This window comes from Cavia porcellus, unplaced genomic scaffold, assembly GCF_034190915.1.
Source record: "Cavia porcellus strain 051 isolate PalLab524CR breed Dunkin Hartley unplaced genomic scaffold, mCavPor4.1 scaffold_5, whole genome shotgun sequence".
Taxonomy (NCBI): Eukaryota; Metazoa; Chordata; class Mammalia; order Rodentia; family Caviidae; genus Cavia; species Cavia porcellus.
This window is the reverse complement of record NW_026947488.1, coordinates 62085391-62109322: the sequence shown is the minus strand read 5'-3', so window position 1 is coordinate 62109322 and position 23932 is coordinate 62085391. Positions and strand designations below refer to the sequence as shown.

General features: G+C 34.6%; 1 protein-coding gene across 4 annotated transcripts in view; it reads right to left on the bottom strand.

Moving 5' to 3' along the window:
• The window catches only part of Nck1 (NCK adaptor protein 1), an 81577-nt gene that overhangs the window by 14430 nt on the left and 43215 nt on the right, over nucleotides 1–23932 (bottom strand). For 3 of the 4 annotated variants that reach the window (XM_003476738.5, XM_013159877.3, XM_005006698.4), the window contains exon 2: nucleotides 1984–2227. In XM_003476738.5, the coding sequence (XP_003476786.1) occupies nucleotides 1984–2209 (226 nt within the window). In that variant the 5' untranslated portion in view covers nucleotides 2210–2227. Of the gene's footprint in view, nucleotides 1–379; nucleotides 586–1983; nucleotides 2228–23932 lie in introns of those variants that run through there. The other variant, XM_063249051.1, reaches the window with a different exon arrangement.

Here is a 23932-nt window from a genome sequence, read left to right as displayed (position 1 = left end):
AAAGCAGTAAAATGGTATATTAATTAAAAAGTTGAAGATGAAAGAATTTGTTCACCAAATCCCTTTTTCCCTGATGTTTTTAATGTTCATCTGAATTATACTGTGCTAAACTGAAAGTTACTGCATTTGAATTAACTATACCAAATTCAAAAACTTCATTAACTTCTGTTTACAATTTAAACAATTACATTAAAACATTTTTAAATAATTTTAATTAAGTCAAAACTAACAGCATTTGACAGATCACCAATCATTTAGCTTGTATTATACAAACATTAAGTACTAGCTAATATTAAGTCACTAAGCTCTCTCCATAACTTCTCTTTAAATTCACAAGCCTAATTCAAAAACTACAGATTTAATAAAAAGAATAACTTACTGAAGAAATCTTTAAAGACGTTTAACCAATCCATTCTGAATAAAATGTGTTCTCTTTTGTAAGTTTGTTAACATTGCACAGGATAATTCCTAATGAGCTTCCTGGTCTGTTCTGTAACACTGAAACTTCCCACACCCATCCATGTGACCTGGCCCACACCCAGGCAAACAGATTTCTGAGGCTTCTCTCCAAAACTATTTTTCCCCTAAACTAGAAAAGAACCTGTAAGACAAGTAAATCATGATGGCCAAAAATGTGACCTCCTTATTCACTTTTGAAAGAAACAAAGTATGTATCTTTTTAATAAAAAATACATTCACACATTCATCCTTTCTTTGGTTTCCTCCTTAACTTCCAAATAATGTCTCTACTAGCACAATCATTGTAAAACAAATTTATTATTTACATGGGCATTCAAGTTACCAAAAGGGGGGGGGGTGTAGAAATTTTGAAGAAAAAGTAGGTTAACTGATGTAAAAGCTGGATTTACATCATTACACAAAATAATTATAGATCACCTTGGAATACAGGTAGCAATAACTATACCACTATAATAAAATTACCAGGTTTAAGACTGAAATAGAAATAAAAAGTTATCTGGGCAGTTAAAGGTCATGGTGATTATATTTACTTAAATTACTTTAGAACACTATAAACCTAATACCTTATGGAATTCTTTGAATTATAATGTATTTTGTATTTGCTGTCTTACAATGGTTAAAATCATTAATCATGTATTCTATTGCTGATAAAAACACTCAATAACAGAACATTGAAGAAGTAAAAATAGAAAGCAGTAGGTCAAAACATTTCATACTGTATTGTCAATCTCACTACATTGCTCTCAAACTGACTTCCCAAGGAGAAACGTTTTTTACTCCTTGACAAAGAATAATTAAGTGACAGTATGTCTACCTGAAAAACCAAAATTAATTTCTGTCCCTCCCAATTCCTTCCTGTCAGCCTGAAGTGTTTAATTAAAGGGGAGGCGGTAGTCTTCACCCATATGTATTTCCTTCCTATCATCTTAGACAAGACCAGTGTGAATGAAGTAGATGCAACTGTCTCTGGCCTATTGGAAGACACATAAAAATTAATCATGAAGAATTTTATACTTAGAGGAACAAAAGAGCGGGAAAGAAAAAACAGGAAAGAAATTAGCCCCGTAGATACTAATACAATAATAATCTACAGTTCAATACTCATTATGTAGAATAAAATGAGTTTGCTTTTTAAAATGAAGTTCACAATATTAAGCCATTAGATGTTAAAATTCCATAATGTGCCAGGTAAAATAAATTGTCTTAATGCTCAAGGAAGTAATTCTGCGTTTTATTTTTCCCTTACTAAATGAGAATTTTCTTCTAAGACTAAACTCTATCAGGCACTCATGATTCAAGGAGCTCCTGCTAGAAGGTGAGAATTTTGCTCATCAGCACTATTTTATTTTTGAATCTGGGCCTAGAATTACACCCTACACTACTCTGTTGGCTTAAATACCTATTATACACTAAATTTACCTTGCTTAGTTGAAATTCTACTTCTGACCTTTTCAAGTCAATTCTACTGACACACACTTAAAAGAACACACAAAACCAACTTACCTAAGGTATCCTTTAGGTTTTTCACAATAGATGCTTTCCGAGCACTGTTTTTTCTTTCCACATAGTTAGAAGGCACAAAACCTGTTTTATTCATGGAATTTCTAACTCGCCACCAGGATTTAGAATCATCCAGAAGCCATAATCTCTCATTCTTCTTGATGTCCAGCTCTTGTTCTTGTTGGGCCACATAATCAAACTTGGCTACTACCACCACTTCTTCTGCCATATTTCAACACTTTCAGCACTGTAAACACATAGAAAATATTTTTATATAAAGTTGACTGATAGTTGTTTACACACTTTACAAAAGACATACCAAAAAAATCTAAGGACCTTGAAAAGTAAAACTAGGAGGAAAATACACCAGAGAATACCAATTCATGAAAATTTGTATTGTTATATTAATATTATATAAATTAACTTTAAGGCAAAAAGCATCACTAGCATTAAGTTCATTATATAAATGATGAAAAAGTGCTCAATATAGTTAAGATCAGAACTTACATATATCAAATAACAGATACTTTTTTGGAGCAATGTTTATCCTTTCTACACAGTTAGATGGCACAAACTCAAATAAACAGATTGGTAAGAATCACAAAGAGAAAGTGACAAATTCATTATGATGGAGAATGGCTTTTTCAGGGAGATACTGGGAATTGAACTCAGGACCTTGTGTTTACCAGGCAGGCACTGCACCACTGAGCTCTTTCCCCAGCCAGAGGACAATTTTTTAATGTATTTATCTCAGTTTAAAAAAAAAAAAAAAAGAGGCAAAAATATTAGTAAGAACTATCACTTTCACTTTGAGCCAGGCATAGTGGCTCATCCCTGTAATCCCAGCGCTCCAGAGGCTGAGACTGGAGGATCATTGTGAGTTTGAGACCAGCCTGGGCTACAAAGTGAGCTCAAGGCCAGCCTGAATTGCATAGCAAGACCCTGTCTCAAAAAGACCAAAAAAAAAAAAAAAAAAAAAAAAAAAGAACTATCACTTATACATTTAACGTAGTATCTATACAGAACATTACTTTTAAACAGAAGACTATATATGGAACATACACAATTGATTAAAAGCCAAGCCATAAAGTCTCAACAACTTTCATGTAACTGGTACACTATATCTATATTCCCTAGCAATGATAACACAAAGACAGTTTTAAAAATTTGTTTGAAAAATTCTAAAAATCTTGAGTCTGAGAAGAAATCATACAGACTTGTGGAAATAAAAGACTAACCTCATAAATGAGGCAAAAGTACTATGGAGAAGCAGACTTTTAGTTTTAAATAGTTATATTAGAAAACAACAAAAGCTAAAAATAAGGCAAGGGGTTTAGCTCAGTGGCAGAGTGCATGCTTAGTATGTGCAAGGTCTTGGATTTTGTTTTTTGAAACAGGGTACCCAGTATAAAAAAAGGAAAGAAAAAACTCTAAGGTAATGAAATAAGCATCTATCTTAAGCAGGTAACACACACACACCCACACAAAGCAATTAGAAAAGCAGAAGCTGAAGAGTAGGGAAAAAAAAACTACAAACAAGAGTAGAATATAATGAAACAAAATAAAAATACATAAGAAAAAGTAGATAAATGAAAAGGTATTCTCTGATAAAATTAATAAAATTTATATATTCTAGCAAGTTTGATCAATTAAAAATATAGCCAGGCATAGCAGAGACCACCTGCAGTTTCAGCCACTTAAGAGGCTGAAATAGGGGAATCACAAGTTCAAAGCCAGCCTGAGCTATATAGCAAGTCTGAGAATCTGAGTACTATAGGAAGATCCTGTTTCAAAAAATACAAACAAAAAACTCAAGAAGAAAAACTTCACTCAAAAACCACAAATGAAAAGAATCGTAATTACACTGCAAATTCAAAAGATGCAGCAATATTATAGTTTTATTTTTTATTAGTATTATTTTTATTATTTTTAGAGACAAGATTTCACTATGTAGTTCAGGATGGCCTTGAATTAAATATGTAGCCCAGGTTGACCCTGAATGTGGTGATTCTCCTGCTTTAGCCTTCCAAGTGCTGGAAGTGTACGTGTGCACCACCACATCCAGCTATGTTATAATTATTTTAATAAATCTAAAATAAAATGAAATGAAAATTTATAGAAAAATTAAAAATAAAACTGAAGCAATCATGAAATGTTCTCATAAAGAAAATACCAGGACCACAAAGTTTTACAGACAAATTAGAGTAAATTTCAAGGAACAAATTACATAAGCTATTTTAGAACAAAGAAAAAATCACAAGCCAATCTCATCCCTGATCCATCTTTCTTCACAGATTCTTACATGAACAACATAGATTTAAAAAGAGGATGGGAATGAACAATATAGAGAAGAATTGGAATGTGTGACACAAACTCAAAAAAATACCCAGGAAATTAAAAACTCCATTGAAAGTTGGCAAGACTGCTTGAAAGAAACTGAAGATAGACTTTCAGACCTTGAAGACAGGATGGCAGCTAGTAATCATGAAAGGAAAGATCTCTTAAATAACAGGGAACCAAGATATAACAATTCAAGGGTTGCAAGATGACGCAAAGAAAAATAATTTCAGAATGATAGGTTTCAGTGAAAAAGCAGGAGTCAACACAAATGACATAAAGACTATTTATAGAAGTAATGGCAAAAAATCTCCAAGCATGGGAAAAGAACTTGACATACAGATAAGTGAGGCATATAGAACTCCAGCTAACCATAACCAAAATAAAACTATACCCATATAATCAAGATCCCAGAAATTGAACACAAGAACAAAATATTAAAGGTTGTTAGAAAAAAGAAATGTATCACCTATAAAGGAAAACCCATCAGAATCACAAGAGACTTAACACAAACCATCAAGTCAAGAAAAGCTTAAGAGTGCAGTATTTCAAGTACTGAAAGAAAACAGCTTCCAACTCAGATTGATGTACCCTATAAATCTATCTTTCAAAATGAATGGAGAAATACGATACTTCTGTAACAAAGAACAACTGAAGGAATTAGTGATCACCAAACCAACCCTACAAAGAGCACTGAAGAAATTCTAGAGAGAGAAAAAAAATGAACAGAGTCCCAGGAACAGCAGCAGATATCACCAAGCAGGGCAGACAACTGAATGGAAGAGAAAAGCAGGGAGTCAACAGCAGGAAAAAAAAAAAGAAGCGTAACACTGACAAACCAATGCATGTTGGCCATAACCATTAATGTAGATGGCCTCAGTTCACCAACAGAAAGAAACACAGGGAGAGTAGATCAAGCAACGATCAATATGCTTTATACAAGAAATGCATTTAACTGGAAAGGAAACTGAGAGACTGAATGTCACAAGAGAGAAAACAATGCTCCATGCAACACAGAACCAGAAAATCGCAGGAGTAGCCTGCTCATCAACTGCAGAATGGGTAAGATACAGCATTTTTATAAAATGGAAAGCTACTCAGCTATAAAGAAGGATAATCACAAGGCTCTTGTAGGTGAATGGATACAACGTGATTGTGCTCTTGGGTAAAATAATTCAGTCATATAGAATATCATGTTGTTCTCCTACTATAAAAAAATTGAAGGAGTATGATCCAAAATGTACAGTAGATACTGTGAAAGTCAAAGGGAAGGAAGTGTCTAAACTGGAAGGTAGTGGTCATTGCTGATTCCCTATTACTTTGTTTTAGGGTCCTGTGTCATTTTTATTGGTTTTGTTCTGGCTTGTTTCACTGTGTCTGATGGCACAGGCTGCTGTTTCAAAGATAACAGGATATTATATTGTGGTGGTCCCTGTTGATTTTCTATTGTCTTGCTTTAAGATCCTGTATCACTTTCATTGTTTTGTTTTGCTTGATTTTATTCTATTTTGTTTTGTTTGATTTTGTGGGCAGCTATTTTGAAGATGGCAGGGGGTATTACGGTGGCCATTGTTGATTTCTTTTTTTTTTTTTTTGTCTTTTTCCTTTTTATTGGTACCGGGGATCTAACTCACTGCTTACGATCTTGTTTTGAAACTTACACCACATTCACTGTTTTGTTTTGATTGGTTTTCTTCTGTTTTGTTGGGTTTGATTTTAGTATGCCTAATGGTATGGACAGCTATTCTGAAGATAACAAGAAGCATTGAGATGACCATTGTTGTTTTCCTATTGTCTTGTTTAGAGGTCTTATACTGCTTTCACTGTTTTGTTTTGATTGGCTTTATTCTATTTTGGTCTTATTCTCTTAAAACTAAAAAAAAAATTTTTTAAAAAGATGATGTGTTCAAGAAACAATGATGAGCAGAAAAATCAGAAAAAAATATTGGTATACATGGGCCTTTTCTACTTAAAATTACTTCAAAATAATTTTAGCTAAATTGAAATAATTACTGGTATACGATGTTAAAAAAAAAAAAAAAAAACAAAGCTAGCAACAATGAACAATGGGTTTTCTGAAAAAGTGGAGAGCTAAACGCAAGTATTTTTTAAGGATACCTGGGCAGTGATTCAGATTCCTTCCCTGTGTTCCATCCACTGCCCAAATGATCCATAAACTTAATGAAATTCAATTCTAGGTCCCAATGGAACTTACTTGGAAACTTGATAAACTGTATTGAAAAGTTATCTAGAAAAGTATATGTAAAACTGGCAACAAATATTTGAGAAAAAATAAGAATTGGTACACTGACATTGCAGATTACATTCAGCAATCAGTGTTTCTTTTCCAAACAGTATCCCAACTACACTTTCTACACTTTCTAGTAGTATTTTAGCCATGGAACTTAAAGAATATACCCTGGCTGGCTACAAGGATAACTTTGGATTAATCAAAACCCTATCTGCATACTGGAATTACTTAGTAAACTTTCAATTATATAGACTCTTGGGCCAATACTTCAGAGTAAAGGGTCAATTCAGTCTAAAGGGTTAATCAGGTATTAGTATTTTTAAACCTACCCAAATGACTCTAATATAAACAGCCAGGAATAAGAATCTATACAAGCAGATCAATGACAATCTTTCCCTTGCTAGGTTTAATCCATGTAAGGCCAAAGAGATACAAGGAAAAGCATGAGACTTCAGGTAAAAGTTAAATGGCTCTTAAAAACATAGATTTCAGGATTCTATCATAGATAGAGATAAGGTAGAGAACTATTGTGGCCCTCTGGTTTCCAGCTGGAAGACGGAACTGATGAGCAAGGGAAAAGCAGAATTGCTGGAAAATAGTCAGTTATTTTAAAAAAAAAAAAGGCACCAAAGTCTGCTTTTCACCTTGAACCTCTACTCCCTGAGCCTAGTAAGTTTCTTTATGGTGTAAGTCAGTTTTATTTGTGAGTATCGAAATGCATTAAAACATGTTGAGTCAATTTAGAATAACATGATAGTGATACAGAAACAGACCAAAAGAATGTTCAGAGATCCAGGAAACACCCCCACACATGTGGTTTTAGAAGGCCTTTTCCCTAAGGTACAAACTATGAGGTACAAAGTTTAGGCCTTTTAAAAGTAGGTACTGTACTTCAAAAAGCATGGGTGATATCAGTCTCAACAAGACATTTCAGGGTGTAGTCCTCCCAAACATTTGATGTCTCACCTTGAGCTTATTCACGAACTTTTTACACTGATTTCCACTGACAGTTCTTTCCAAAGCAATCAATTTAGTTTTCATAAAAGCAATTGTTTAGTACCATTTTTGTTTTAACTAGAAGCACCTCTAGAAGAAGTCTTATATATGAATCCTGCTGAGTAGATTCAATTTAATTGGTAGGAATAGAAAAGTGCCAAGGGTATCAAGTTATTATGCTTCATTACACAAATGGGAATGGTCAATCAAGGCAAGTCTTTTAAGTAATTTTAGTCTGTAAAAAAAGGTAAATACATGAGAATTTCTTATGTGAGGCCTGGCATTTGAAATTATTGAAGAATAAGTTATTTAGTAACTGACAGTAGGTCAACTGGCTATCTATTTGGGAAAAAACAGTCCTACATCATTCAATATGCAAAAAAAGCCAAAAAACAAAACAAAACAAAAATCCCTAGACAGAGGACTCTCACTTGCACAAGGTCAAAATAGTCATTCTTTCCCTATTCGTTTAGTTAATTGTAACTAAAATTCCTGAATATTACATATAAAAGAAAATTTTTAAAAGTGAACGAAAGACAGCTAAAGAGCTCAGAACTCAAGAAGTAACATAGTGACAAAGTCCCTAGATTTAAAGGTGAAGGTCAGCTAAACACACACGCAAGTGGGTCCCATATGGGACTGCCTGGCAGACGAGGGTAATGGCAAAGAGATACTGATACGGAACAATGGAAGAGAAGAGAGAATCCACAAACAGACCTACAACAATATGGCCAAATGAATTTTGACAAAGGTGCACAGGTACTTTAATGGAGGGAGACTAGCCCTCTCAATAAATGTTGTTAAAGCAATTGAGACAACAACACCCCTAGCCCAAAAAAGAAAGGTACTGGACTTAATCTTGTGCCTTATACATAAACCCAAAATGCAATCGAATGTAAAACCATGAAACTTCTAGAAATATGTCAGAGAATAGCTAGGCAAAGACTACACAAAAGCAAGACCCATAAAAGGAAAAATTCAGCAGCAGAAAAACAAATTTAATTAGAGAAAAAGTAAAATACATGAAGACATTTATCATTTATTACTAAGAAAATGTAAATTATACCACACAGAGATGTCACAATATACATCTATCAAGTTGACTAAAAATAAATAGTAATACCAAATGCTCACAAGAGTATTTTGAAACTGTATCATCATACATTACTGACGAAAATGTAAAGTAGTACAAATACTCTGGACAACAGTTTGGCAGTTTCTCATAAAATAAAAAATGAAAATACTATACAAACCCACATATTGTATTCCTGTGTATTTATACCAAAGAAATGAAGGCCTCTAAAAAAACTTATATATGAATATCTACACTAACTTTGTGTATTAAATAAAAAATTGGAAACCATCCATCCACATATGCTTCAACAAATGAATGATTAAAACAAACTGGTATATAAATACCAAAAATGAACAAAACTATTAGATAAAAGCATCTGGGTAAAATGCTAAGGAATTATGCTGGATGAAAAAAAAAATCAATCCCATGGCTATTTATTGAATGATTCCATTTATACAACATTCTCAAAATGACAAAATTATAGAAAAAACAAGATCAGTGATTTTTAGGGATTAAAGAAAAGTGGGAGCAAGAGGGGACATCTGTTAGGTTGATTGCTGGTCAGCTTTCCAACACTGTTACAAAACACTGAGATCATCAATTTAATAGAGTTAACAGGTTTACAGTATTTTGGCTCACAGTTTTGGAAGGGCTAATCAGTTGGCTCTTGTGCTTTGAGACTATGGCAGCAAATAATGACAGAATTATGTTAAGGGAAGAGAACCAGTCACCTCACACTAAAAATCAAAATAGAGGAAAAAGGGGACTAGGAACCGACATTCTTCAAGGGATACCCCAATGACCCAAATATCTCCCACTAGGCCCTAGCTCTTAAGTGCTCCACTACTTCCCAATAGCACTACAGACTCCAAACCATTGTAACTATAAAAGGGCAACCTCACATAAGATTAGGTGAGCACTCTATCACTAAGCTAAGTTCATCAATATATTTTGTAAAACCTGGGTTTTTTAAGTTAAGGAACACCGGCAACATTCTTTCGTTTTAAAAAAAATCTATAGCCAGTTTGAACCAGGGTCCAAACTAAGTCTACATATTACAGTTTTTGGCAACTATGCTTTCAGACTCTTAATTCTGTAACATCATTTGCTTTCCCACTCTTCCATAACATGACCCACCATCAAGAATTTGGCTGGTGTATACCCTTGTGATGTTCGTTTATTTCCTTTTTCTCTAGTAAACTGGTCATTATTTCTAGAGGCTTAAATTCTCTCTTAGCTTCCTTTGCTGTAGGTTGTATTCTTGATACTGACATATGTTAGGAGACACACTACATATGGCTGAACTATTTATAGTTGAGACTTAATAGTAGACTTAGTAATACTGAATTTATTAATCAATTATAAAATTTCCTATCAAATCTTCACCTGGAGGATAGAAGGATAAGAGGAACATGAGGGAAAGCGGAAGTAAAAAGGATCTACAAGCCTTATGTACCCAAACCAATCCCTCATTTTAAATGTATTATCATAACATACACAAAGAATGAACTTCTTTTAAAAAAAAGCCCACTTAAAATTTAAAAAACAACAAAAACAGCAACATTCACCTAATCATTTTATAAGCCATCAATGATCACTGCCTAGATCCATTATTTCCAAAATAGTAATTTGCTAGCTCTACCTGCTTTCCAAAACTGATTCTTCTATGAAGAACTCTGCCTAATGATTTAAGTAACAGTACACAGGCTCTACAGGGGAACAGAATATATGCTATGTGTTTTGATGCACTGGATATAGTCAGGTTTATTTCCATGTTTTGGCTTTTATAAAATGTAACTTTCATAATTACGTAATATATTTAGATAGTTCTAAAACTATCAAACAAGGTATATTCAGAGTTCTGCTTCCACTGGGAATGGTGGCACCTACCTGTTATCCCAGCATTGTGGGAGGCTGAGGCCAGCAGATCACAAATTTGACCCTAGCCTGGGCAACTTAGGGAGACCTTATCTCAAAAAAACAACCAGAGATATAGCTCAGTGCAAAAGTCCTGAGTTCAATCCACAGTGTCTCAAATGAAGCAAGAAAGCTTTACTTTCTCTCCCACTCTTCCACAGAACCATTTTGAAATGTACTGGTTTATGTTTCCATTGTTTCTTTTTTGAATACTTAAGGAAAGTACACGAGAAAATATGTAAATTAGAAATTCTAATTTTCGTCTCCCCCACAATACATATATACACATAAAAGAGCAAACTATATACATTGTCTGAACCTTCCTTTTTCAGTTTAACAATTTATCTAGAAGACCTTTTCTTTTTCTTTAATAGACCCAAATTTCTTTCTTTAATAGACATTTTTAAACAGTGTAAGGATGGGCTAAATTACAGTATGACATACACTAGAATATTACAATAATTAAAATGTATAAATACAGCTATATCCAATAACAGGTTTAAATTTGGCATACATAGCATTGAATGAATGTAGACATATATAGGCATGGTGTATGATTCCATTTATAAAAAGTTCCAAGTAGGTGAAACTAGTGTATAGTATTTTGAATGAGGAAAAGTTTTTTCCTCCGGCAAAGAGGAAATGGCAAGTGATTTGAAAGAGGTACTGAGTACATGGTTTTGAGTAATGCTAAACATGTCCAAATAATTTTTTGAGACTAATCATCCTTAGTAACTTAGAATAAAATTGTATTTTCTTAATAAATACAGTTTATCTCAGATAGCCAACAGTATTTCTGTGAAATTGGTCCCAAAAGAAATATACAGAGATGTCTCAGATTATCTAACCAATGGAATCCAGAATCAAATTCATTTACTTTAATCTAGTACAGACTGGTTCAAATGGATTAAAACGAATAGTTTTCTCCATGTAACCTCAAACTAATCCAAAGACTGGTCCACACTGTACCTTCACATAAACTGTCAATTTAATATCTGACCTATAAAGTTGAAAGGCAGATAGATAATATAAAAGAAAAAAACAAACAAGAATAGGCTTTGACATCAGACTGCTCAGCTCTGTCATCTACTGTGAATCTGGACACATTCCTTATCCCCTCTAAACATCATCTGAAAAGGGATGTCTTAGTTATTTTCTCCTTGCTGACATGTAATACTCAATACCCACAACTGTAAGGAGAAAAAGTTTATTTTTGGCTGTTTGCAGAGGTTTTGATCTACAGTCAACTGGCTCCAAGGCAGAGAAGCATGGTAATGGAGGATTGCTTATGACATGGCAGCATGAAGCAGAATTGACAGTTTTAAGCAACATGGGGAAGAGTAGACTCAGATCACATCTCTAAGGATCCACCTCCTTCTACCAGGTTTCACCTTCCAAAATCACATTTAGCCATAAACCCATTAGTGAAGCAATGTCCACTCATCAGTATCACATCCTAAAGACCTAATCACTTCCCCAAAGTCCTACCCATGACCACATGGGATTTAGAGGGTAACTGAGATATAAACCATAACATTCTGCTCCTGGCCCTTAAGACTCATTCACATCCCTTTTTGCAAAATGAATTTCATGCATCACCAAGAGGTGCTGAAGTCTTAACAATTTTAGCATTGCTGAAAAGTGTAAATCCAGTTTCTTCTGAAGTTTAAGGCAAACTATTAGCTACAAGCCTTTGTAAAAATGAAAGGATTAATACACAATGGCACAGGGTAAACATATCCACTCCAGAAGGTAGAAATAGGAGGACAGAAAGGAATGGTACCAAATCAAGACCAAATACAACAGGGCAAAAATTAAATCCCATAGTTCCATATCCAGCACCCAGAGCAACCAGCAGCAAAATGTGAACACCAAACTATGTTAGGGGCTTTACCCCTCCCAGCATGGTTAGTGTGTTCTCTCTTGGGCCAGCTTTGTTCGTTCCTTGAAATTTTCCTTACTCCTTTCACATTTCTGGCTTTTTCAACATTCTAGAGTCACCATACACTGCTTTTACTCTCCCAGCTTCAAACCCCTCCCCTACAAAACCTTATGTAGTCACAAGAGAGGCTTTTTCAGAGGTGGCTAGATCTAGAGTGTGTGATGCTGAGATTATGAGTATGATTACTAATTTAGTCCACTCATTGGCTTGACATAGTTCTGAACATGGGTAATGTGGAACGGTGCATCCTGGGTGTCAGGTTCTTCTCACTTTTAAGGACAAGTAGTTGCCTGGATATACTATAAGGGACAGAAAGAGGGCTGCTTATTGTTACTTCGCTGTTTTGCTGCCTTTCTGCATTCTATAAACTGTTTCTCCTCTGTGACACCCCTCTGACATGCCACTGTGCTTTGGAGCCAGCAAACTATACACTGAAACCTCTACCATGATCTACAATAAACCTTTCCTCCTCTAACTTTAGATGTCAGGTATTTTGTCTCAGTAATGAGAAAAGTAACTAACTAATCCTGTGACTCTAAATGCCTATAAAGTCAGTACCACAAAGATGATGGCAAGGTCTGCCAAAAGCTAGAAGAGTAGTCAAGATTATTTCTATGTTGGCTATAAAGGTGAAGGACCTACCTAGATGGCCGAGTACTATCCACTAAGTGCACAGGAACAAATTCTCAAGGCAGTCACCATTTGAATCAAAATATATACAAAGGGTAGCTAAACTGTAAGCACCAGTTGAGGATACCTTTCTTAAACACTTCTGACAAGAAAAGTTTCAAATTTTGGATTCTGGAATATTCATATATATAAAATGAGAAAACTTGGAGATGGGATCCAAATCTAAAAGAAATTCATTTATTTCACAAACACTTGTGTGTTTGCATTTTGACTCTAATCTACTAACCCATCACATGAATAGGTATGGAATTTTCCATTTACAGCATCATATCAGTGCTTAAAAAGTTTCAAATTTTGGAACTTTTCAGATTTGAGGTTTTCAGATTAGGAATGCTCAATCTGTACTGGTATGATAAATATCCAAGAAATACTGGAAAATGCAAATTTCAAAACAGTATCCTTATTATAAAACACCATTCTGATGGAAATATGGCTCAGCAGCACAGTGCTTGCCTGTCAAGTGCAAGGTCATAAGTTCAAACCCTGTACCAAAAACAATCAATCAATCTCCATTCTGAAAAAAAATACCCTATATCTTCATATACACATTTGAAGTTCTGGAAGGATATACATCATATTATAAACAGTGGTAGTCTTGGTAAGTGATAAAACTGGTAAGACTTCCAATCCCTGTTCTGTAGATGTGCAGTTTTAGTATTTTACAGTAGATACATATTACTTCTTCTAAAATATTCAATTAAAAGAGAAAACCAACTAACTTAAAAGCTAACTAATAATAAGTGGCACCAAAAAAACCAAAGTAAAGGTAAGGAAACATGGAGAAGAAAAAAAGGCAAAAAAGTAAATACGTGACAGAAAAAGCAAGTATTACTACATTTACACTAGAAGAACCTAAATCCAGTATCTAAAGGAAGAAAAAAATCTCGTAATTTAACTTTCCCTTTAATAGTCATTTCCTCAGTAAAGCACCAGATAAAAGAGCCAGTTTGAATTTAAAGTCTACATAATAAGGGACATAGTAGATTTGTAACACCCCGCTGAAGTGAATCAGCACGGTTCTGGGCGCAGAAGGCCCACCTGAGGTTGCTGCTAACAAAGCAAAAGAACTGGGGTGGAAGATGTCATGCTGATGATTTGGAAGTTTGTTGTATGGTTTTCCTGATGTGAACTCAGCTGTTTTCATCACAGGAGGAGACTGAGTCCTTGCTATCCCTGGCTGCAGTTCTACTTTTAAAATCTATCTATTCCCTCATTCTCCATCAAAAAAGAAAGAAAGAAAGAAAGAAAGAAAGAAAGAAAGAAAGAAAGAAAGAAAGAAAGAAAGAAAGAAAAGAAGTATATAAATCTCATATTTTTACAATTATGATTTCCAGATATAGTGCAAAACAAACTTTCACATTAACTCAAGGTAACTAAAAAAGGATATTCACTATGTTACTATGGTATTGCCTGATATAACTGAAACCAACCAAAATATTCAATTGAGAGATGAATAGTAATTCTGATGCATGCATGTTTAAGGTAGATTTGAATATGATTATGATATATATGTTTACAATTACGACATATTACATAACGTTCACTGGACTGAAAACGGAACTTAAAATGAGAGGAATAAAATAAATTTTAGAGACACAGATTTTTAACATATATGGATATTTTTAACACAAAATAGTAATGAAAACCAGGAAATGATACTATAGTTTTCTGAACATAGACATGTGTTTTAGAGGTTTAAATGCATAAAGCTAGAAGAATACATACCAAAGTTATGATTGTGCCTGCTTCTGTAAGTACACAGCTGGGCAAGACAATAAAGAAGGCTATTATCCTGTTACAATGTTAGTTATTTTAGCCTAATTTTTGAATAAAAAGAGAAAATATTAATTCTCAAAAAAACAGTGTTATGCACACATATCCACTCCCCATGATGAGTATAATCATCATGTACTGGAAACATGTATAATATTAATCAAAATTTGTCTAATTCCTTTATGTTTCTTACTGACACATCCCAAAAACTCTATTTCCATGACAGGAGTCAGTGAACCTGCAATTTAATGCTACAGGTAGGGTAGGATTAGGACCCTCCTAGGACCTTTTCCACAGGGACAGTTCTTGTTTCTTTTTTAGGATGGGAAGGTTCAAATTCAAGGCCTCATATATGCTAGGCAAGTGCTCTATCACTAAACTACACCTCCAGCTCAGGGAGTTTCCCAAATATCAGTTTGCAGTGTGAAATTTAAAACTATCATTGAACCTCTCGTACTACTATGTTAGGACTCACTGGTACTCAGGCATATTGACACACACCTATAATCCCAGCACTCAGGAGGCTGAAGCAGGAGGATCACTATGAGTTCAAAGTCAGCCTGGACTACACAGCAAGAACTTGTCTCAAAAAAAAAAAAAAAAAAAAAAAAACCTAATTGGCCTAAATATTTTTATTTCCAGAGAAAATGATAACATACCCACTGCATCTAAGAATTCTAAAAAGTAAGTTAACAGCAAGTGGCTGGGGAGAGAAATCAACTCAAAAAAAGACAAATATAGCAGCAATACATTTCCTTATGATTTCTTCTACCACCACTATTCCTATTTCCATTACTACCACAGTCACCACCACCACCCTGCTGTATTTTCTGACTTTGACTAGAAAACAAGTGGGCAAAAAAGAGAATTGTATAGGAGGTGCAGTCAGAGAAAAGAAAACTTAGAGCATTATTTGGCCAAAGGACAGGGGGAAAGACCCTTAACAGCCAAAGGGTACTTCTGTTAAATTCCTGGAGAGGTTTTCCTTTCCAGCCTTCCAAGGTCAGTCTCAGAAAATGATATACACTGCTGTCACAATGAAGGAAGGTGGCACATACATTATTAAGATCCCAAGACAAAATGAAAAGTAGACTGAGTAGTAGCAACCAGTGAGGGGGGGAATTTATTTTTCTCTTTCCTATCACCACTTTTCTCTGAAGCTACGTACAGCAAAGCCTAGAATTGAGTGATAATGTGGGAGACAAAAATTCTAAAAGAACTTAATCTTTCTAGCTAGAGGAACCAGGAAAGGGATCATGAGGAGTCGGCAAACACACACAAAAAACTCTTCAAATAAAAATTAAAGACTCAAAAGAGTATGCCAGCACTCTGGAAGGATCAGGGAAGGGAATCAGAGAATGAAAAATTGAAGCCCAGCCTGAATAATTCAGCAACTTAGTGAGACCTTGTCTCTAAGTAAAAAATACTTAGGGGGATGTAACTCAGTGCAAAGGCCCTGGGTTCAGTCTTAGTACTGCAAAAAACAAAACACAAAAACCAAAACAAAGACTCAGCAAAATTGATACTGTCTCACTTCTCCCAGTTTACCCAACTCCCACAAAGATTTTAACAAACACTAATAGCACAGTATCTAATATCTGAAGGCGAAATCCTAGGAGGATGATACTAGTCCTTCCTTTCAAAGGTCCTTGACTGAGAAAACTCAATACTATGGTATCACATGCCTGTAATCCTAACACTCTGGAAGGCTGAAGCAAGAGGATTATAAATTCAAGCTCAGCCCGGGCAACTCAGCAAGACCCTGCCTCAAAATAAATAAAATTAAGAAATGAGCCAGGGATGTTGCTCAGCATGCAGATCCTCAGTTCAAGGCATAGTCCGACAAAAATACTAAGTTTTTCCCATCCAGTTAAGTGCCAGTTCACAAACCCTGGTCTGTGAAGTTGTGGCCTAGCCACATAAACCAACTTTCCTTAACACTATTCAATGTCTTTCACATAGCGACCTTTAAAAAAAAAGTACCTCGGTTTTGGCAAAGACAACTTCAATTTGCACTGAATTCTTCAACAGTTATTAAAGAAAACCTATCTTTACCACTTGAGTGTCTAGCTTTTAACTGTTTATCTTTGACATCTCTATATCGTAGTTATGAATCAAGATAAATACTATACCAGGCTTCCTCAAGTTGAACAATGTGTAATACATCGGAAGAAGAATAACGAAGACACTAAGAACTGAAGTATAAACACTATCCAAGCCTGAGGCTACCCGAGTGGTACATATACCAAGAGATGTAAATAGCACAAAAAAGGTTGAGAAAATAAAACTATGACTTTGAAATTCATTTTAAATTGAAAATACCATCAGTAAAAAAATTGAATTTCATACACCTAACCTACCAAACATCATAGCTTAGCAAAACAAATTTACTGAGTATTGGTCATTCTGTGCCTGACTATGGTCTGCTAAGCTGTCACAAGAGTATCTGAATATGTATCAATAGCCAAGGGATGGGGGTAAAATATCAAAATTCAAAGTACTATTTCTATTCAATGCCTATCACTTTTACACAATCATAAACCTGACAGAATGCAAGTCAAACTCTCACAAAATAGGAGCTATCTGAATTAAATCTCTAGGGCAATCACTAAAAATTCAGGATTAAAGCTAGGTAGTTTATGCATGCCTAAAGTCCAGGTTACTCAAGAGGCTGAGGCAAGAGGGAAGAGTGCACGAGGCCATGAGACCAGCTTGGACAACATAGCAACCTATTTCCAAAAATTAAAATAGAATATTAACATATATTACATATATTAACATTTATTACATATATATATATATATATAGCCAAAAAACAATAATTAAATGGATATTAAAAAAAGAAGTCAGATGTGGTGGTGCATGCTTCTAATCCCAGCTATTTAGGAACTGAGACAGAAGAACCCAAATCTGTGGCCAGCCTCGACTACTTAGCACGACTGTCTCAAAATAAATTTTTAAAAAGGACAAGGTACGAAATTCAGTGGTAAAGTGTTTGCCTAGCATGCATCCAGGCCTTGGGTTCAATCCCCAGGACAGCAAAATCAAAAAACAAAAACACAAGGACTTAAATAATCCAAAAGAAATCACAAAAGGAAAAGAAGAATAAAAGCCACAAGAAGCACACAGATATCATATACCAAGTAGCAAGGAAATCAACAACTACTATTATGACATATCTGCATGTCCCCTAAGAGCCTCATAACCTCACAAGCATGGCTTTTGGAATGTGACTAGATTATGGGAGTTCATAGATGATTTGTTAGGCAGTGGGATCTTGTCAGAACCTAGGTTACATCTGAAAGGTTGTATCCCCCTCCTAGGATCCTTTCACTTTTTTCTCTCTATTGCCTGTCTGCCTAGCTGTGAGCAGTTCTCCTTTGCTATGCCCCTCTGCCATGCTTGTTCTGCCTCATCACCACTCTCCACTGATAAACGAGCCAAAAGAAAATTTCTCCTCCTTTATCTGTGGATACAGGGTATTGTGTCAGTGATGAAAAAGTTACTAGATAATTACATCAAATAGATGGCCTAAACACACTACAAAAAGATAGTCAGATTAAACTATTAAAGATGACTTATCAGGTATGGTGTTGCACGCTTGTATTTCTAGCACTTGGGAGGCTAAAGCAGGAGGATCACTTCAATTTGAGGCCAGCCTATGTTATATAGTGAGTTCAAGGTCAGCCTGAACTATGTAGCAAGATAGTACCTAAATCAATCAATCAATCAGACTCAATTTATGCTAAAAACCTAAACGTGATACAGACTGAAAGTCAAAAGATCACACAAACAGTAATCAAGAGAAAAAAATGGCTATATTAATATTTGATAAAGTAAATTTTCAAACACAGAAAATCAGCAAGGGTAATGAAAAGCAACAGACAATAAAATAGCCAATTCATCAAGATATAACCGTCCTATATAGGTAATACTTCACAAGAATACAGGAAATAAAACCTGATGAATTGATGAAACAGACACTTTAATACTACTTCCAGTAATAATCATAGAACAAGCACATAAAACAGTATCAAAGACTATTTAAACAATACCCTCAACCAATTAACGAAAGCAAAAGCCAGTTGTAGTGGCACATGGCTGAGGCTAAGGCAGAAAGATCACAGTGAAACTATATAGTGATGGCAAGGCCAACCTAAACTATACAGTGAGACCGCTCTCAAAAAAACCCTAAAAACCCCCAACCAAAAAACAAAAGCACAGTATACATCTTTGAGTACACATGGAATATTCACAAAGGCCATGTTTTAGAACATAAAACAAACTTTATTAAATTTAAAAGACAACATCAAATAGCATACATTCTCTTACCATTACAGAAACTAGACACCAGTTAACAGACAGAAGTAGAACAACTCAATATTTGGATGTTAAATAACATGCTTCTAAATAATTTATGGGGAAAAAACTTGAGACTCAAGGGAAAATAGAAAATACTTTGAATGGAAATACATAAAAAATTACACTGATCATGGTGGCACAAACCTGTAATCCCAGAGAAGCTGAGACAGGAAGAAGACTGCAAATTCAGGGCCACCCTAAGCAATTTAGCCCATCTCAAGGAAATAAAAGGGCTGGGGATGTAGGTCACAACTCCCTGGTTCAATCCCCAGTATCAAGCATTTCTTTAAAAATTAGTAGATACACCTAAGATTGTGTTCAAAAGAAAATTTATAGCACTAAAAAGCTATATGGTACAGTGCCTACTTGGCAAGCTTGTGATCTTAAGTTCAATTCCCAGTAAGGGGGAGGAAGGGCCACAACCCTATACATAGCCTCTAACTTAGGAATTTAGATTTACAAGATACTCAGAACTCTGTGAAGCAAGAAAACTGAAAATCTGAGGCCACTATGGACCACTTAGGAAGTCCGCGTCAAGACATGTACAGATGGTATATAATCACATGAAAAGAACCTCAAAGCAATGATCAAATCATTAGTCATTACAGAAAGGCAAATTTAAAGCACAACATGATACTGTGCATAGCAACAAAATGGCTTAGAGACAGCGGGAGGAAGAAAAGGAAGAAGAAACTGACAGCACCAGGAGCCTTTGAAGATACAGAATAGTACAAACAGGTAAGTATAAGTTAACTTTGACAGCTTCTTATAAACTAAACACACATTTACCACATGACTGTATTTAATTCCTGGATATTTAACCAACTGAGACAAATACCTATGATCATGCAAAAACCTGTACTCAAATGTTTACAGCAGCTCTATTCACCACCACAAACTAGAAACAACCCAAATGCCCTTGAACAGTTAACCTCGAGCTTCACTTGGGGAGGCTGACTATCCTGAGTAACGCTCCAGCATGTGTCATTTCATCAATTTTTTTCTGTTTTGGCTGGCAGGTCCCTCACTGGTAGCCCAGGCTGAACTTGAACTCACAGGGATCCTCTAGCTTCAACTTCCCCACCAACAGCTTCAACCAGTCAATTCTTGTTTGCAAAAGATACACTCATGTCTATTTTTTGCTATTGTTGTTTCCTGTCTCTCTGTCTCTTTCTCTCTTGTAACAAGATGTTGTTTCTAGTGAAATTCAATAGTTAGTTCTGATTATTTTCTTTTACAAGTTTGTGTTCTGTTTTGTCTTACTATGTAGTACAGGCTGGTCTTGAACTCACTTGTGTAGCCCAGGCTGATCCTCCAATAAGACAGCATTATAGGCATCCGTCACACCTGGCCTCACTAATTTGTACAAACTAATCTATAATTTTGTGCTAAAATCTATAAAAACTCTCATAATAAGTACATGAAATAAAAGTTTTATATGTAAGAACTCAATGATACTCTTTTACAATATAAAACCAACATCTTCAGGTGACTGAGACTCAATAGGAAGGAAGTGTCACAACATCTGCAAAAGAAAAACTGACAAAGGGAGAACGTCAGCATACCAAACAGGGGACAGTCTGTGTTATGAAATGGAACAACAATTACTGTCTTTATGGTTAACTATTCATAATACAGAAATGATAAAACTTGAAAGAAATGAAACTAAAAAATTCTAATAGTGGTTAGTGATTATAGTTCTATAGGTGGTGTTAACAGAGTTGACCAACATCTGACAAGCTACCATGTAATCAAAATGTGAGGAAAAAGTATTACTACAAAAATTTATGCACATTCTGGACCAAGAAACATGGAACTCATTTGTTGTTCATTCAAAACAAGGGGGTTCAAAAAGTCATTTACAATTCACATTAGGTCTAACAGAACAAATAACTGAAAAATATGAGATAGGGAAACCCCAACCAGGACATCCATCACCTGTTTTCACTATTATGTTTCATGGGTGGTCCTTTTATTAACATAATACCACACAGAGTAAAAAAGAAAAGGACAACACGACAGTTTAAAGAGTGCCATTTAAACAAACAAACATAAAAAAAAAATAAAGGAATACAGATAATAATGCAAAAAGAAATCAGAAACACACTAGATTCTACTGTTGAGACTGTAACACTGGGTTGTAGATATACAGAAAATTATTGAATTTGATTCTTGTTTTTATATTTCATATTATTTTATAAAAATTAACAAAAAACATGCAACTTTGGGTCATCTTGTATTTAAATAATTGGTAATAATTAGTAAATGATTAACAAGTTCCCACTGGCTCAGCTCTATTCACCATCCGTACTGGAAACAACACAAATTCCCTTTAATGAATAAAGGGATAAATCAGCTACAGTCCATCCATATAATGGACTACTACTCAGCAATGAAAAGGAATGAAATACTGACTCACAGAAGGGTGAAACACAAATGCATCATGCTAACTGCAAGACCTAGTGATCCAAAGGCTATGTGTAACATTCTGGTATAGGCAAAATTACATGGAACGCAGACAAATTGACTATCAAGAGCTAAAGTTTGACTACAAATCATAAAAGATTTTTTTTCTTGAGAGAAAATGATGGACCTGCTCTGTATTTATATTGTGGTAGCAAATACACAACTTGTAACAATGAGTTTTGCGGGGCTGGGGATTTAGCTCAGTGGCATAAAGCGCCTGCCTTGGAAGCAGGCAGTCGTGAGTTCAATCCCTGGTACCGATAAAAAGGAAAAAGACAAAAAATAAAAATAAAAACAAAAACAAACAATGAGTTTTGCAGGTCACCCAAATGTTAACATTTTACCTAGTATCAAATTTCTTTCAGCCTCAAGGATCTCCAGAGTGAAAAACTCAATTAATATCCTAGAACTATGAAAAAGGTTGTCTTTAGAAACCCTAAAGGGTCCACTTTGGGAACACAAGAGAACTACCAATCACACCTAAAGAGGATGCTTCTTCTCAACCTACTTTACAAATTAAGTAAAGCTGTACACTATACAATAAATCTGTCACATCATTTAATCTATATATTATGTATAAACTATGGAGAAGGGTACTGTTTCCATGTATATAAGTTTTAATAAGATCCTTTTGGCAAGAGGGTGATTATTTTCTGAGGAAAAAATAATAAGTCAACTAGTAGCATAAAATGTTTCTGAAGGGAAATCTGTTGTGCTACTAAAAATACAATATTAACAGTCTGCTGTACTTTAACACATATCTTAACAATTTCCTGTTTCTGATAAGAATCAGCTAAGTAACAATACCCAAGTGACTAAGTCCGGAAATTTGGTGGGTTACAAATCAATCAGTAAACAATGAAGGGAGAAAAATCCCACAAATAACTAACTTTTATGTGCCATAAGTAATGCAAAAAGACAAGGCAGTTTGTAAGATTATTTTTATTCTACAAAATTTTCAAAGTCCTATTATCTTTGAATAAGTTTTATTGTTAAACACTCTTGGTAATGAAACAACCAATTAAACAAATTCCATCACTGGGAAAACAAAAATCATGAGCTAGTCAAAATAAAGCCAAATTAAAATTAAGAGTTTTGTCTTTTGATTTTTTTAAGTATAGGTCAATGAAAATGTGATCTTATTTTACCCATTTTCGGAAATATCACTTTGAAGACATCATCAATATGAGAAAGCAAAAAGTAATGACAAAAGCAAAAGTACTGGGTATACTAAAACTATTAATTCAACAAATGGTTACTGAGCAATTATTACAGACTAGGAAACTGAACCAAAGAACGAGAAAAAAGAAAAGTAAATTAATCAAAAATCTTGCTCTCAAGTTGGGCATAGTTTTAAGTGCCTGTAATCCTCGCACTAGATGCTGAGGCAAGAGGATCATCATAAGCTGAAGACCAGCCTAAACTACATAGTGAGTTCAAGGCCAGCCTCAACTACACAGTGAGACCCTGTCTCAAAAAAAAAAAAAAAAAAAACACTTCCTCTCAAAAATAATCCCAACTATAATCCTATTTCAACAAACATATACAAAAGATATTATTTCCTTTATGATTATTTTAACAGACATCATAAAATTTTACTCATTATTACCCTCTAAATTACAAAAACTGATCTAAGATGATATTAAAATAATCTTAGAATATATTTTATATTACTTGAAGCAGAAATCATTCTCTTACCATTTAAAAAAAAGCAGTACTCTTGCTAAATTAGGGGTAGACAACTACAGCACAATTACTACCACCCATAATGAAAACATGTAACAATGAAGAATGTGATGAGTAACACAAAAAACATTGAGACTATAAACCCCTTACTATCTAGGTAATAATTAAAGATAAATAGGCTCATAACTGACACATTTAAATATTTTTAAATTGTGGTGAAATATAGACTAAATTGTGCCTCTCTAAAATTCACACAATTAAGTCCTAACTCTCAGTATCTCAGAATGTAACTGCATTCGGATATACTGTCTTTAAGGCAGTAACTGAGGTAAAATGAAGTCATTAGTGGGCTCTAATCCAGTATGACAGTTGTTCTTAAAAAAAAAGGACACCAAAAGACACAGGGATAAGACAGTCATCTAAAAGCCCAGAAAAGGAAAAAAAAAAGAAAATGTTT